This window comes from Priapulus caudatus, unplaced genomic scaffold (assembly GCF_000485595.1).
Source record: "Priapulus caudatus unplaced genomic scaffold, Priapulus_caudatus-5.0.1 Scaffold746, whole genome shotgun sequence".
NCBI classification, from domain to species: domain Eukaryota; kingdom Metazoa; phylum Priapulida; class Priapulimorpha; order Priapulimorphida; family Priapulidae; genus Priapulus; species Priapulus caudatus.
This window is the reverse complement of record NW_014577807.1, coordinates 124,066-134,982: the sequence shown is the minus strand read 5'-3', so window position 1 is coordinate 134,982 and position 10,917 is coordinate 124,066. Positions and strand designations below refer to the sequence as shown.

The 10,917-nt window shown below is 39.8% G+C and overlaps 2 protein-coding genes across 3 annotated transcripts in view; both read right to left on the bottom strand.

Moving 5' to 3' along the window:
- The window catches only part of LOC106813258 (SUMO-conjugating enzyme UBC9), a 19,446-nt gene extending 15,306 nt beyond the window's left edge, over positions 1-4,140 (bottom strand). The window contains exons 1-3 of one of the 2 annotated variants that reach the window (XM_014817349.1): positions 4,065-4,140; positions 1,236-1,369; positions 963-1,046 (exon numbers count right to left, since the gene is read on the bottom strand). In XM_014817349.1, the coding sequence (XP_014672835.1) occupies positions 963-1,046; positions 1,236-1,301 (150 nt within the window). In that variant the 5' untranslated portion in view covers positions 1,302-1,369; positions 4,065-4,140. Of the gene's footprint in view, positions 1-962; positions 1,047-1,235; positions 1,370-3,986 lie in introns of both variants that reach the window. The other variant, XM_014817348.1, reaches the window with a different exon arrangement.
- Positions 4,141-4,830: 690 nt separating this feature from the next.
- The window catches only part of LOC106813255 (canalicular multispecific organic anion transporter 2-like), a 33,964-nt gene continuing 27,877 nt past the window's right edge, over positions 4,831-10,917 (bottom strand). The window contains exons 14-21 of the mRNA XM_014817343.1: positions 10,551-10,666; positions 10,116-10,199; positions 9,783-9,915; positions 9,271-9,372; positions 8,570-8,728; positions 8,174-8,287; positions 7,017-7,423; positions 4,831-6,644 (exon numbers count right to left, since the gene is read on the bottom strand). Coding sequence (XP_014672829.1) covers positions 6,515-6,644; positions 7,017-7,423; positions 8,174-8,287; positions 8,570-8,728; positions 9,271-9,372; positions 9,783-9,915; positions 10,116-10,199; positions 10,551-10,666 — 1,245 coding nt within the window. The 3' untranslated portion in view covers positions 4,831-6,514. The remainder of the gene's footprint in view (positions 6,645-7,016; positions 7,424-8,173; positions 8,288-8,569; positions 8,729-9,270; positions 9,373-9,782; positions 9,916-10,115; positions 10,200-10,550; positions 10,667-10,917) is intronic.

The following is a 10,917-nucleotide window of genomic DNA, read 5'->3' as shown; positions in this document are numbered from 1 at the left end:
TCCAAACGTACAATGTGGTTTTTGAAAGTTATACCGCATTTTCAACAACTGTGAACCGAAACATAAGGGCAATGCTTTTGAAAGCCCTCTATCGCTTAGCAATGCAAACATAGCAAACAACTAGCGAGGTTTGCCAGGGATTTCGGAAAGTTGAGACAAGACTTGAGCTCAAGTTTATCGAGGTAAACACAATAAATCATAGGTAGACTAAGGCTACTATATGTTGAATTTTGCCGGTTTTAGTCTGTCTCACTCCTATTGATACACTCCTGATCATATGCATAAATTATTATAATAGCAACATGGTGCTTAGCCAGCTATACTGCACGTACTGTGCGCTATACGATGTAATCAGATGATGGTTATACGCATAATTATTGTTGACATTAAACTCAGTGCTTTTTAAATTAATTCTAAGTGTATCAGTTGTGATTATTTTTAGATATGCTCACTATTTTGAGGGTAATTTTACACAAACTCAATCATTTTTGTGCCGGTCGGAAGGATGTTATTTAAAGCCGAGTGCTGGTCGGCCAACACCAGAGCCGGCTATTACCGACCGGCGCAGCTACATCGGTGTATATATATATGTATATGTATATATTATATAGAAGATGGTGCTACAGAACTCCTGCTGTGTCATAAGTATAGATATTTGGGATATAAAGCAAGGCTAAATTAACTGATGTATATTTATTTCAAAGAAGTAAACTTCAGACTATCAGTATCATAGACTGATCTCAGTTCAAACTTGAGACACCTATATATCAGATATACACAGTGTATCAAGTGTGAACTCGATGTACTGGAATATACACAGTGTATCAAGTGTGAACTGTGATCAAAACCCTGTTAGTGGAAAATTTAGGTCTTCGAAATAAATATACATCAGTTAAATTAGTCTGGTTTTATATTATCTATATATATAAATATATAACTTTTTGCTCATATTTATTACATACCCCTTTCTTTCCAGGAATAGCACACTCCCAGTTCATAAGGTTGAGAGAGCCATCTGGGTTTTTTGTAGGTCTAGCTATGAAGCCCTGCATGTTAATATAGGAACCACAAATAAATAATTGCGACTGCATTTGCACCCAACCGCATATTCTAATCTCGACATCTTGAGGCTCAATATATATTACGTGAAATGTTAAAATGACATATTAAATTACTTTCCAGCATTTGCCAAATAAAAATAATATTTTGCACCGCTATAGAATCCTGATACTCACAAATGGATGGTCTCTTCTCCAAGCTTTGCGTTCCTCTGACAACCGACTAACGGCAATCCCTGACATTTTCCTGGAATGATCCCTGGCGCCCTAGCCAACTCAATGTACGTGTTTCTCTGCAAGTCAGCTAGAGCCTGAAATAAAAGACAAAATATTAACACTGGCACGCATAGCAGGGGAGCGTGTGTGACACAGCTCTAGACGAAGACTAATGAGGAGCATGACAACGGGTGTAGGTTGACAGTATCCCACTGCTCAAATGATAAAAATGCAACGACAATCATCCAACTAACGTGTTCTAATCGGCTGTGGCCAACTTCTCTCCTACTGCTGTTTCTGGCAAATATTTTTTACCAAAATAAACAGAAGTTTGTGCTCTAGTAATCACATACACAGTAAACGACTCAAGCATGTAAAATGACCTGCACCGTAAATTCCCGTCAGACCAATCAGCGCACTCGATCAAAATTCCATTCTTGCATTATAAACAGATGAAATTAAACAAGTGCTCAACAGCAAAAAAGTTCACTGCAATGGAAACTGCTCTTATTGGCTTTGCTTCGTTTAGCAATTCCCGGTCTGATTATAATTCCTATTGATGCTTCTGATGCTGCAATCGCACCTTGTACATTAAACCAGAGAAATTATATCCCACTGTTAACCTTAAGGATATTGGAAATTCCGCATGATTACTTCCACGACCTGTGACATTCATATTCACCACACTGAGGTATTGTTCTAGAATATTCTTACACGTGGCAAATATAAACAGAGTCCATATAGCTGGTTATATTTATGCTGGGCACTATTGCTGAATTACGTATGCTGGTGTGTGCCAATGCCATATTACAGCCACTTTACTTATCACAATGAATTACAGATATAAACAAGAGCGTATTCAGGAGAGCATACAACGGTGAAATGCTGAAACCATGTTGCAGTATTAGTCGAAATAATAAACTTTCCCCGCTTTATTTTGACGATTCTTTGCAGTATTATTGATCAGCTGTCCTACCTTGTTAATATAAAACAAACCGCATGTCCCTACGATGCCTCTACGCTGAGATAATGAGTGGTGAAAATCTGGTATTTTCGCTAAAAACCGACTCGAGATCAGTGTTTACTGCAACTGTCTCTCGTTTTGTGGACTGTATGTTGCTTCCGGTCGCCGCTGTATAGCGCCGACTCAATACGTTATTACTACAGCGTTACTACATCCAGCGTAAGGGGCGGGTCATCACCATGGCGATAAATAACAAGACGTTTTTGTGGAGTAATGGTAGATACAATAATGTAACCCAAACCCACGATAGGGTTACAACACGTCGCTATGGTTTTCTGTGGAGGAAATTCAGGGAACCCCTGAGTGAATCACTCAGGGCGGTTTGCTGGTGCGTTTTCAGAGACTAGAACTTCCAAACTGGGTTTATTCTCAACACGAACCTTTCTCCGCTATCTTGGAACTTACTATGTATCACAATACTCTGTATTAAACTAATATAACCTGTTACAAAAATTCGAAGTGACGAGCGGCGAATATACCGAGCGCCATTTCTGTTGACCTGTGACGTATTTCGGTTTGAAGAGCAGATTCACCGACCAATCGGAGAGCGCTGCGTTTGCCGATTGCTATGCGCATTGGAAATGCGTACGTCACAGGTCAACAGAAATGGCGCTCGAAATATCGCCGCTCGTCACTTCGAATTTTTGTAACAGGTTATATTAGTTTAATACAGAGTATTGTGATACATAGTAAGTTCCAAGATAGCGGAGAAAGATTCGTGTTGAGAATAAACCCAGTTTGGAAGTTCTAGTCTCTGAAAACGCACCAGCAAACCGCCCTGAGTGATTCACTCAGGGGTTCCCTGAATTTCCTCCACAGAAAACCATAGCGACACGTTGTAACCCTATCTTGGGTTTGGATTACATTATTGTATCTAGAGTAATGGCTGCGTCAATGACTGGAAATACGAGAAAAGATAGTAGAAGGAAAATAAATTTCATTGTCAATCAATGGCGGAAACACGCGAGGTTTCCCGAAGCTATCGCCAGAACAAGAAACAGTTGCAGTAAACACTGAACTGAAAAAATGTATTCCTCCAAGCATTGAGCTTAGGAATCTGTAGACTGTGCTCTGTTTCCTGCCATACCACATGGACCACAAATATGATGGCCTACATTACCGTAATCTGGCGTAATGTGATTAAGCCTATTGCAACCAGAAGATTGGATATGGTAAGGTCTGAGTTGACAGTAAGAGTAAGCTATCATCCTATTTCTGTGCAATATCATAAAAATTAACATAAATCTAATGCTAATCACTTAATAAATTGTATGTGTTGCATTGTAATTTCTGAGTTATACGGTCTCTAACCATGTTGTCAATTTTTATACGGTCTACTATCACTTTCCATAATGAGCAGAACAGAAATTCAGTCTACTGTATTGAACCAAAAACGTACGGCAAGTAAACCAACACAATCTTCCAGCTCCATTATTAACCAGCTGTACAGTTACTATGTGCTTTTATTAACCTGCAACACTACATCGCAAATAACTAATTGCTGAATTCATGACAATGCTATTTCGATTCCTAATTTGAACTTAATTATTCGAGCATTTATAAGCACAGAATTTTCGTTTTGTTAAATGATCACACGAACTAAATTTCGGATGGCAGAACTTACTGCGATAACTATGAACTATACAAACTACCGTATTTATTTTTCCATTTTATGGTGACCTACTTACACTATGTAACAATCATTTGCGAAAACGAGTAAGACTTTTCCTATTTTCGCAACAAATAAAGAGATTATACTGCAATACCTCTGATATATATCACTTCCCGCTAAGACAGCTAACATTGGTAAACAAGTGACCATCACCAAAACCATGGCCGACCGAAATTTATTTCCCGATTCGCCACCTTCTAGTTAAAATTAGGCGCCACCGCTTTATATGTTTATATAAAATACCATACTTAAAGCTAGTACAATATAATACGCATATCCGTTTTTATTTTTACCTTTTGCAGATTTGCAAATTAAATTATTGGTGCCCAATTACCAATTGTGACTTAATTTATTACAAGGTCTTATACAGATTATGCTATAAAACCTAGTTGACATAGTTAATGACCAAATTCCGTGGTTAAAAAAGTTATACATCTCGCCTTCACTTCTGTACTCTGACTTTGTTTCTCTTTCCCCTTCTCGCCCCCCCCCTTCTCTCTCTCTCTCTCTCGCTCGCTCTTTCACATACACATAATATATACACATGATACACACCCACACATACTCAACCATTCTGTAGCTTGTGCTCTCTCACATCCACTCTCACGCACACATCTCTTTCTTTTGCCATCTACCCTCTCTCGCTTTCTCTCCTTTATTCTTCATCATATTTTTTTTCTATCATGTATTATGTATTATTAATTTACTACCACAACCCTGTGTTCACGGTAAATATATTATATAAAATAATGTGAATATATAATTCAAATTTTATGTACAGAAAAGTGATTAGAAGAGTATGACTAATTAGTATTTTTATCTGGACAGGAGTCTTATAATTAGCAATAAATAACAGTGTATATTATGTAACAATGACACATTTCAACATACATGTGTATGATTTTATTAGTTATTACCAACATGCTAATCAAAATACACTTTATTTTCATTACTTACAAATACCATGCATACAAAAATTTGCTAACAAATTCATTTTAATTTTAATAAGAAACATAAAAATATAGCACTTATTTGCAATCACCACTGAACAAACCCTTTATTTTCAGTCGAATTGGAATGTATATTTAATCATAGAGGAGATATCAGGTCAGGAAATCTAAAATCTAAATCTAAAAAATCTAAATCATGTCACTTCTAATATATTTTGGATCATTGTGCATATATATATATATATATATATATAGCTGAATCTTGATCATGCAACCTAAATTAGAATGAAGCTATCGATCAGATGATGCAGAAATTGGTGGGGGTGAATCAAATCACAGATTATATGGAAGTACAACATAAATATGCAATCACAAATACCATGCATACAAAAATTTGCTAACAAATTAATTTTAATTTTAATAAGAAACATAAAAATATAGCACTTATTTGCAATCACCACTGAACAAACCCTTTATTTTCTGTCGAATTGGAATGTATATTTAATCATAGAGGAGATATCAGGTCATGTCACTTCTAATATATTTTGGATCATTATGCATATATATATATATATATAGCTGAATCTTGATGATGCGACCTAAATTAGATTGAAGCTATCGATCGGATGATGCAGAAATTGGTGGGGGTGAATCAAATCACAGATTATATGGAAGTACAACATAAATATGCAATCACAAATTAAACAGAAGTAGATCACTGGCTGTATGCAACACACTGACAGACAAAGCTGAATGGGATTGGGCAAAATATTATGCGTGCGTACACAGTACTGGTACGTACAACACTGTACAATACACATATAGCACGCAGATTGACTATTGTCAGATAAAAAAGAACATTGGATAACAGAAGGGCATATAATCGAGCCTACATTGTATATGTAAAGAGCACGCACAACCACATTAAACTTTAGTTTGCAACTAATCTGCAATTTTTAAAGTTGTATAAAAGAATTATCACACGTTTATAATTTCCACATTTCTTAATATCTGATTGTGTCCAACATAACTTGTTGTAGAAACACAATTCTTACACCTTTTATTTAGATAACAAACGGTATTGCTTATAAAATACTAGGTGTGCATCCCACACTCAATCGTCACATCCTAATGCTTTTACACCTTTGGTGCACCTTGTGATGTGGTAGTATTACAATCGGTCATAGTTGAGCCAACATATGAAGGCAATCTTATTACTTATTGACATATTTCATAGTTTTATGTGAGCAAACTCTAGCTCGATCAAATTTTCTTATATGTGTATATATATATATATATATATCTAAATTCATCACAGTTACTGGTAGTGTCAATGTATAATACAATTTCATAACGTTTCAATCACAGCTTGCAGGAAGCTCTTTAATTGAGAGTATAATGTAGATCAAAACATGCGATTTTGTTCACCATTATTTTTTCATCACAAAATCAACTATATAATGCCTAATATTCTTGTCTCATTATTTATAACGTTAAGAAAATATTGTTGTAAGAATAATCGCTTTTCGGTGGGTAATGGGTGGGGCCCATGATATACTAGGAATATATACTAGGAACCAATAGTAACATGGATTTACCCATTCTGAGATAGGCCGTGAATCCCTGCTTCTTTTGCTAGACTATAAAAGATGCTGTCCGGATTTGCCAGAAGATTTTCGGGCGAGTCAAATTCTGCAATTACTCCCTGGTCTAACACCATAACTCTGTAATTAAATAAAATAATAATACATATAAATTTTAACATATTAGATTTCAAAACATCGATGCACACTGACAGTTATAGCATAAACAACTTGACTATTTTACGTGCTAATGAGAACACCAAATCCTTTACTTGAGATATTTTCTAGAATTAATCCTGCACACAGGGGCAGTTATAGGAGATGCGAATTGCTTTACAAGACATTTAGGTATGATAAACATGTAAAAGATTTCTAGGTACAAATTACAACAGTACTACATAAAAAAATTTTTTTTTATAACTAATTCTTGAGCATCCCTACGTGCCCCTACTGGTATATTTTTTAGCGACCACGACAGAGTGACGAGTGAAATGCTGCACGGCTGAATCATACCTGGAGCTGTCCATGATCGTGTTGAGTCTGTGAGCGATCGTGAGCACAGTGCAGTCGGCAAACTCCCGCCGGATCGTCTCCTGGATGAGGTCGTCCGTCTCAAGGTCGATGGCGGCCGTGGCTTCGTCCAGGATGAGCACCTTCGTCTTGCGCAGCAGCGCGCGCGCGAGGCACACCAGCTGGCGCTGCCCGACGCTCAGGTTCTCTCCGCCCTCGCTCACCTCGTGCGCGAGTCCCTCCGGCAACGAGGCGACAAATGTCTTCAGATGTGCGTGTTCGAGCGCCAGCCAGATGGCGTCGTCGGTGTACCAGCCGAACGGGTCGAGGTTCATGCGGAGGTCGCCCGAGAACAGGACGGGGTCCTGCGGGATGATGGTGAGCTTGGAGCGCAGCTCGTGCAGCCCCATCTGGCGGCAGAAGAGAGAAACGTACATTTTATATCTGCTATAACTATATATATAATTATATAGATATATGCCCATCTAATGTAGAGGAAAACACTCATTATATTTACAATGGCGAACAAAATTATTTGGTTCTATATAGGTGAGACAATATCACCAATCAAAACATCGCTCCAGGGGTAGAAATTAAATTTTGAACAAGGGTGTCCTACCCTCAAAAAGAGAGAGTCCGCAGCGAAATAAGGGAGTCTGCAGTCTGAAGTTCAAAACTAAAGCATAACAACAATAACGCATGTGCTTATTTTGAAGATTCGTGCGATGCACGTCTGCCAAATTTTCTTTGGACATTTGCTGTAAAAATACGGTAATTCCGCGAGGCCGTGCTCTGGAACGAACTATAGTTAGTATAGCAGAATTTTCAGGGAGTCACACGGACTCCTGCGTATGTCAAATCAGGGAGTCCCGACAGTAAATCGGGGAGTATTTGACTCCGGACTCGCGTTAATTTCGCACCCTGTCGCTCTGTTTTTTTTATATACTTGTCAACGCCCACTTGCTCACAACAGGATATATTCATTCATGACATTATACACGTGTCTGTTGATTACAGACACTTATCCTACTGTAGTTAACCGTATGGGTGGACAGCGAAACACTTTTCACAAAATTTACACTGTGTATCTCTGCATCATCTGAACTTGTCCCACCCTGGACCTTTCCTAATCGACTGAAAACAGTACTGTTATCTATCACCTGAGCAACGTTGCGCCCATCTATAAGGATTTCTCCAGCAGACGCCTCGATTAACCTGAACAGAGCCAGTGTTAGCGAACTCTTGCCAGCTCCCGTTCTTCCACATATCCCAATCTGTGCAAGAAAAATCACAAGGAATAACAACACAAATCACATCCATTACTACCATGAACATATCTATCTATATATATATATATATACTTTAGATATGTTTGTTTCATGATTTTATAATATTACACTACAGCAAGCTGCTTTTTGGTGAAAACGAAAATTCACACATTACGAACTTAAAATCGATTTAACGAGAATTCGTACACACTTCAAGATGTAAGTGCATTCGTTTTAATCGCGATGTCCGAGCTACTACACGTCCTAACCGTGCCCACGCGGCCTCACCTTCTCCTGCCCACTGATGTGGCATGTGACTTTCTTCAGCACGAGTGGCAGACCTGTTCTGTATCTGAGGGAGTAGTCCTGGAAAACGACGTCACCCTCTGATGGCCAGTATTCCGGCGGCGGCGTCAGGCCGGGAGTGTCACCCGAAGACCACGGAGCCTAGAGTCAGGAAAGAATCTAGTGAACACCGCGACGATGCGCTAATGCTGAGTTACGGCAACAGTAAGCACGACCGCAGTCTCATAAGTTTTCTCATCGTACTATCGCATACTCGCATGTTGTATGCAACGTTTGACGCGAAAGCATGAGACTGTTATCTCATAAGTTTTCTCATCGTACAATCGCATACTCGCTATAAGCAAATGAAAGCTTAAAGTGTGTATACATACGTATGAAATGGAATGCTAGTGTTAGCCACAGATAATAGTGCAGATTATAGTGTTAGCCACACAATAAGAACAGGAAAAGTAGAATATGTTGACAGAATGCCTAGGCGTTTACGAACCAGAAGCAAGCATTAACGTGAGAAGTGTTGCCCCTGCAGAAATAGACACGAGCAGAAAATTAATAGTAACATTGTGTTTTGATGCCAGAGACGCATTTTCATGCAAACAAATGCAGAGAGAAGCAGTGGCAAACAAAGCGCGAACAAAGCGCAAGTGAACGCAGTGTGAAAAAAAAATTCCACGTCGCCGCTTTACCTCCTGCGGTGTTTTCGAGTATTCGGCGACTCTCTCGACAGCTACAATATTTGTCTCAACGTCACTAGCCACGCGTATCAACATACTCAAACTTTGCGTGATCTGCGGAATGAAAAACGAGAAAGGCACGCATGAGAGCGGTGGTAACGCGCGGCGCCACGCGGGCGAACCTGTGTACCTCGTCCGGATTCAGCGAATACTCGTTCACGCGCTCCACTGCGACCACGGTGGACTCGAGCTCGCACAGCAGACGAATCATCCAATAAAACAGCTGCGTCATCTGAGAACAGAGAAATGCAGTCGGAACTCGATTACGCCCGAAGCGGCGCGCGCGGCGGCAACGGCGGCGTCCCGGCGCCGCCGCAGCAGCATCGACGAATCGCGGGGATCGAGACCTGAAAAGGAAACGTTCGCGGACGCTGCTTACGCGCAGCGCCGCTCTGAAAAGAAACGACGGGTTGTTATTTCGTAGATGTAAGAAGAAGAGTAGAAAAACGGCGCGTTTCACTCACGGTCATCGCGTAGGACACAGACAGACCGACGACGCCGGCCGAGATGCTGCCGGTCGCCTTGCTGATGACAGCAAACAGCGCGGCGAATACAACGACCAAGTTTCCCAAGAACTCCAGCCGCACCCCAAGCCACCTGCGAGCAGAGAACGAGCGAGGTGTTACCGTGACGATGGAAAGCTCACAGACCAACAACAAAAGCGATATGGAAGCACCATACTAACGATAGGCTATAATACTCACGTGTGGAGCTTTAATTCTCACATACGGGCTCTTTTTTGTAGTTATTTAACGAAAAAACTTTGCAATAAATAAACAATGCAGTCCAGTAATTACCTGTTTGACATGACATTTGGGAAATACGACATTTGATTTATATCCACGCGGTTCTCATTTTCAGACATAAATGTGTCTTGTACCCTACAAAACAAGAAGAGTGACATGATTAAAAAAAATCTGCCGGAGTTTCAAACATTTGTTTCAAACGTTTTGGATAGTAACTAGATCAGATACTTCTAGTTGCTATCCTTCTATCAAAGGTTAATAACGACAAAGTTGTCATTATTAACCCCTGATTCCACAGTCTGTACCTGAAACTGTCATTATTACCCCTGATTCTATATATAAATCGGCAAGATATTATGTTTTTATGAAAAAAACATCGCTTGTATGTACCGACGACATCGACAAGCCACACATGCACGCGAATGCACGCTCGTACACGCGCGAGCAGATAAACGACGGCCATCTTTTTTAATTACCCGCACGCACCTGTAGGCTCGGATAGTGCTTGCACCTGTCACTGTTTCGGAGAAGTGGGTGTAAATGGGTGAGCGGCTGACAGATTCTAAGCGCTTCAGTTGGCGCGTCGTCGCGATGTAGAATCGCTACAAGGAACATACACAGTGCGATAGTGCAGCCATTAGGCACTATCATGGTACATATACACACACTATATAAATATATAGTTGATATATTATATATATATATATATGTGCGCCACCCAGCTGTTTTCGTTTACCCCGATTACCACCCTGGTAGCGTTACCGTAGTTATCGACCTGGTTCTTTTACCAGATATGCCGCGACCGGTTACGTTATACCGTATTACCATCTGGGTTCGTTTACCCGTATTACCA